At 47.6% G+C, this 5,570-nt stretch overlaps 1 protein-coding gene across 1 annotated transcript in view; it reads right to left on the bottom strand.

The window, feature by feature from the left end:
- Positions 1-5,352, bottom strand: part of Trnau1ap (tRNA selenocysteine 1 associated protein 1) — a 38,194-nt gene extending 32,842 nt beyond the window's left edge. The window contains exons 1-4 of the mRNA XM_013032171.1: positions 5,235-5,352; positions 4,700-4,797; positions 3,028-3,127; positions 2,362-2,414 (exon numbers count right to left, since the gene is read on the bottom strand). Coding sequence (XP_012887625.1) covers positions 2,362-2,414; positions 3,028-3,127; positions 4,700-4,797; positions 5,235-5,261 — 278 coding nt within the window. The 5' untranslated portion in view covers positions 5,262-5,352. The remainder of the gene's footprint in view (positions 1-2,361; positions 2,415-3,027; positions 3,128-4,699; positions 4,798-5,234) is intronic.
- Positions 5,353-5,570: the final 218 nt, after the last annotated feature.

A 5,570-nucleotide genomic window follows, 5' to 3' on the forward strand; every position in this document is an offset into this window, starting at 1 on the left:
GCCCCACAAGAGTTGTAGCTCAAGTGGTAGAGCACTAAGCTTGAACACAAGGTCAGAAACAGTGCTCAGGCCTTGAGTTCAAGTCCCAGGACCAGGAGAAAAAAAAAAAAAAGGTAGTCAGGTAAGTCTTGGTCTGAAGGGAGAGCTACATTCCTATCAGAACTGGTTTTGCTCTCGACCACACTTCACTTAAGAAAAAACTTACAGCCGGGCACCTGTGGCTTATACCTGTAATCCTAGCTACTCAGGAGGATGAGCTCTGAGGATTGTGGTTCAAAGCAGGCCCAGGCAGCAAAGTCCTTGAGCCTCTTCTCTCTAATTAACCACCAAAAATCCAGAGTAGCACTGTGGCTCAAGTGGTAGAGTGCTATCCTTGAGCAAAAGAAGCTCAGAGACAGTGCCCAAGTCCCGAGTTCAAGCCCCAGGACTGGCAAAAATAAAAAACAACAAACAGAAAAAAACCTTCTGCAAGGATGGGAAAGACTGACTTGCCTGGGACTTTCATCACATCTCACTGCAGCCTAATGAAGCATGGAGAAGCCAGCTTGACAGACATACCAAACCACTGAGGCAAAGCCAATAACTTGAGGACACTTCAACACATCAAGCTTCTCTGCCTATCAATCCAGTCAGCCTGCTGGTTGCAGTAATATTACTTGGATTAATTGATCTTTATGTCACTGTGCAGATCCCTATCTGGTAACTTTTTGTTTTGTTTTTGTCGGTCATTGGGCTTGAACTCCAGGCCTGGGCAGTGTCCCTCAGCTCTTCAGCTCAAGGCAAGTACTCCTGCCACTTGAGCCACAGCACCATTTCCAGTTTTCTGGTGGTACATTGGAGATAAAAGTGTCTCGGGACTTTCCTGCGGAGGCTGGCTTTGAACGGAGATCCCCAGATCTCCTGAGTAGGTAGGATTTCAGGTATGAGTCACCAGCACCAGCATTCCATATCATTTTAATGTGACTACATTATATATTATACCTTTAAAATACAATTTTTGGGATAAAATTAAAGCTCATGCTTTAGAAATATTGGGACCAGCACAATGTACTAGCTATCTTAAAATTAAGATATCCATATATTTAGATACTTCTGACCAAATGACCTCAAGTATAACACAGGGTTTACATGCTTTTATACTAAGCACTTAGTTTCGTGATATTACATAACTATAGGTATCCTCATCTTAATTTAAATTTTATTCTGTTTCTTTTATATAGTCTTCTGAATCAGATTAAAAACTGCAACAAATATAAAAAAAATCATGCAACCCAAGGTAACTATGGCCATTACGATGGATCAACTTAATAAGAAAGTGGAAGATGTTGAGGATCACTGTTCTCCCTAAGCAAGGCTGAAGGCACACTTGACTGAGTACAAAGGCATATGTCAAGAATGCTTACATGACGTGGATCACTTAGGCAAGGTGTAGAAACACATGCAACAAAACAGTGACTCTGGTTCTTATCCTTGATCCGAATCCAAGGAAATAGGTAGATTACTCAAGAATATTAGCTTCGAAGAGCTAAGTTCAGCTTGAGATTATTCTTCTACTAGAATTATATATACCTTGTGATTAATAGAGAAATTCACTACGCTTCACTAGTTATATAAAAGTCCATTGCCTTTCCCACTATGTTATGCTGGATAATAAAAACTGCCTGGGGCCGAGTGCCGGTGGCTCACACCTGTAATCCTAGCTGCTCAGGAGGCTGAGATCTGAGGATCACAGTTCAAAGCCAGGCAGGCAGGAACGTCCGTGAGACTCTTATCTCCAATAAACCACCAGAAAACCGGAAGTGGTGCTGTGGCTCAAGTGGTAGAGCACTCATCTGGCGCTGAAGAGCTGAGGGACAGCGCCCAGGCCCAGAGTTCAAGCCCCAAGACCGACAAAAAAAAAAAAATAGCTCAGGTAACAAATCCAAGAAACTTTGATCTCCAATAAACTAGCTAAAAGCCAGAACTGGAACTGGAGACATGACTAAAGTGGCAGAGTGCCAGCTTTAAAGCAAAAAGGCTGAGGAAGAGCACTGCCAACCCTCATACACACAAATTTCAAATAGCAACCTGAAATGGCAATCACTTTTTGTTGGTATAATAAGTGTATTCTTCCTATTAAATAAAACCTAATGCTGCGGAAACTAACAGGGTGGAGGGCTAGGGGAAGAAGCAAGTATTGAAAAGATACGGCCTTGACACAACACACACCCAAGAAAGGCCTACTAATGGGGAAGTGGAACATGTCTTTCTCAGGAGAGGCAAGCAAAGGCAAACTCTGCTCCCCTTTCTAAGTCTGGCAAAGTGATGCATCTTGCCTCTATCTAGACATGCTGTGGGGCTATACTTTGGGGCTGTACTTACCTGTTATCTGGTTGTTTCCCATAAGTGGCATAGTTCAGTTTAAACCGTTTTGCCTGGAAATTTAAAAACAGACAGACTAAAACATAGAAAAGGTGTATCAAGAGTCAAACAATGTTTGAAAAAAACTGAAATAAATTACCTTGGCCAAAACATCTCCCCCTCTCTAAGCCTCAGCCTTTCCTCCTGTATAAAATGAGGGGGTTGCACGGATGACCATTAAGGGCACTGCCAGCTCCGTGGTTCTATGAGCCCAGGTGTGCCAGCTGGTGAGCTGTAAGCTAAGTAACTGTAGGAAGAGCAGAATGTAACTCTCTTGAGAAGTGTTCTTGCTGCTGCCAGCCTGTTCTAGCTTCTCAATCAGGCAAAAGACCTATAGTTTCAAGTCTTCTGTCACAGGAGGCAGTGATGAGGAGTGGGAAGGGCATGGGTTTCCAAGGCAACCAATCTTCTGAATCTTGGCACTGTCACTTACTACCTGTGTTGCCTTGAGCAAGTTATTTCACTTCCCTGAGCTTCCTTACCTGGTCTGTCAAAGATAGCAATGCCTACTGTACCGGCTGTTAGAGGATTCAATAAAATGAAGTAAGTATCCAGTAGGGAGTCAGTGAATGGTAAGACTCAATGACAATAAAAATGGCAACATCATCATTATCTAAATGTCCTTACAGGTGTGGCTCCTGGAAGGGGTTTCCCATTAATTTTATGCAAACACTTCTCAGCTGTGGCCAAATCTGCGAATTCTACAAAACAGTAGCCAGCTGGGATCCTGGAATGTAAACACAGAAAGAGAATGGTTAAAGATACTCAGGTAAGCTGGGCTCCAGTGGTTCGTACCTGTAATCCTAACAACTCAGAAAGATGAGATCTGAGGATCATGGTTCATTCATAGCCAGACTGGGCCGGAGAGTCTGTTCTTATCTCCTGTTAACCACAAAAGGCTAGAAATAAGAGTTGTAGCTCAGGGCTGGGAAGGTGGCTCAGTGGTAGAGCGCTTGCCTTGCATGCATGAGGCCCTGGGTTCGATTCCTCAGCACCACATAAGCAAAAAAAGCCGGAAGTGGTGCTGTGGCTCAGTGGTAGAGCGCTAGCCTTGAGCTAAAGAGCTGAGGGACAGCGCCCAGACCCAGAGTTCAGGCCCCACGACCGGCAAAAAAAAAAAAAAAAGAAAAACGTATATCTATGTTATCCTTTCACTTACTTAGGGAAAATAAGTAGGCCTAGACTCAACCAGTTTCAGAAGACATACATTTACATTTATAACAGCTTTTGAAGACAGTAATAGAGAGGGTAAGACAAATCAAAGTACTTTGTATCCATATACACATATAAGAATGTAACCCTCGGCCAGGCGCTGGTAGCTCACACCTGTAATCCTAGCTACTCAGGAGGCTGAGATCTGAGGATCAAGGTTCAAAGCCAGATGGGGTAGGAAAGTCCATGAGATTCTTATCTACAATTAACCACCCTTAAATTTATTTTAAAAAAAATCCCTATTTCTAACCAGAATCCTAAGGAAAACACATGTGTATGCATGCGCACACACATGCACATGCACACACACACACAAACAACAACAACAACAACAAGGACCTTGCCAGGGGCTGATGGTTCATGCCTGTAATCCTAACTACTCAGGTGGCTGAGATATGAGGATCGCCATTCAGAGCCAGCCTGGGCAGGAAAGTCTGTGAAACTCTAATCTCCAATTACCACCAGAAAACTGGAAGTGGCGCTGTGGCTCAAGTAGGTAGAGCGCAGACCTTGAGCTGAAGAGTTGAGGGACCGCACCCAGGTCCTGAGTTCAAACCTCAAGACTGACATTTAAAAACAACAGCAACAAAAAACCTCAAAGTGAAACAAGTAGCTTTCTGAAGAGTTTTTCTGGGGCAGAACTAAACATTGTCTCATTCTCCTACTCAGATGCACAAACCCTGAGGGCAAGGATGATGGCGGATCTCAGCCAATCCTAGAAATCTAGACCTGTAGCACATAGTAGGGTGTTGTTTATTAAACAGCCTAACAGATCTGAAAACAGGTTGAAACATAAAAAAAAATAGACCTGCATTTAATAGCCGTATAACTTTAAGACGATTTTTAAGCTTCTCTTACAGCTTTTTTCCTCTTATGCTTTTTGATGGTTAATTGAAGATGAGTCTCACAGACTTTCCAGCCTGGATTGGCTTCGAAACGCGATCCTCACATCCCAGCCTCCTGACTCCGGAGGAGCTAGGATTGCAGGCGTGAGACCCAGGCGCTAGGTTCACGCGACTTTTACAACGTCTTGAATGACACCTGGGACACTATGAAGCCGAACTGAGAGGTAAAACGGGAGATGTACCCAGTGAGGCGGTTTCGGATAATCTTCACGCTCATCACGGTCTCCCCCATTGTGGCAAAGGCTCTGGAGATGAAGTTCTCATCCATGTAGGGTTCCAGCTGAGGAACAAGCAGAGCGCAGGCTCTGGCGGGAGTCCAGAGCCCGGGGCCGGCTCCGCCCCGCTGGCCGAGACCCCTCTCCCGTCGCCCTAAGCCCCACCCCTTCTCCCTCCCACTCCGCGCGGGGGGCGGCGCGCGGCAGCGGGGCCTGGGCGGGCGGGGCCGCGGGCTCCGCCCAGACGTCCGAGCCCCACCCCCTTCGCCCCAAACTCGCCTCCCAGCGCCCCTCCAGTCCTAGAACCATTCAACGCCCCTGGATTCCCTCAGGAAAATCTCGCGTCCCAGTCCAGTCCCTGCTCTCCGTGGCCCGGACGCGCTTCGCCGTCACCAGAACTGCCTCCCCGCTCACTGCCTGCCCGCGGGGCTCGAGTCCGCGCCCTCAGACGCCGGGACCCTTCCGCCGCCTCCTGAGAGTGCGGCCGGCAGCTCTCACTCACGTCTCCCATCCACAGGCTGGCCGCCATCCCGCAGCCAGGCGGGGACCTCGCGGGTTCCGCGGCGCGCCCAGGCGCCAGTCCGCGCGGCCCAGATCGCCCCGGAGCTCGCGCCGCGTCGTCTTCTGCGCACGCTCGGAAGGCCAGAAGCCGAGCCCGTCCGGCAGTCCGCTCCAGACTTTCCGGAAGACCTGGCGCCGGCTTCCGGCTCGCGGTGGGCGGAGTCGGGGCGGCGTCGGGCGCGAGCGTGGCGGTGGTGGGGCCGCGTTCGGCTGTTTCCCACTTTATTTAACAAACAGAACATGGCGTGAGTATTCATGTACATTCAGATACTATAGA

The sequence above is a fragment of the Dipodomys ordii genome, unplaced genomic scaffold (assembly GCF_000151885.1).
Source record: "Dipodomys ordii isolate 6190 unplaced genomic scaffold, Dord_2.0 Scaffold6, whole genome shotgun sequence".
Taxonomy (NCBI): Eukaryota; Metazoa; Chordata; class Mammalia; order Rodentia; family Heteromyidae; genus Dipodomys; species Dipodomys ordii.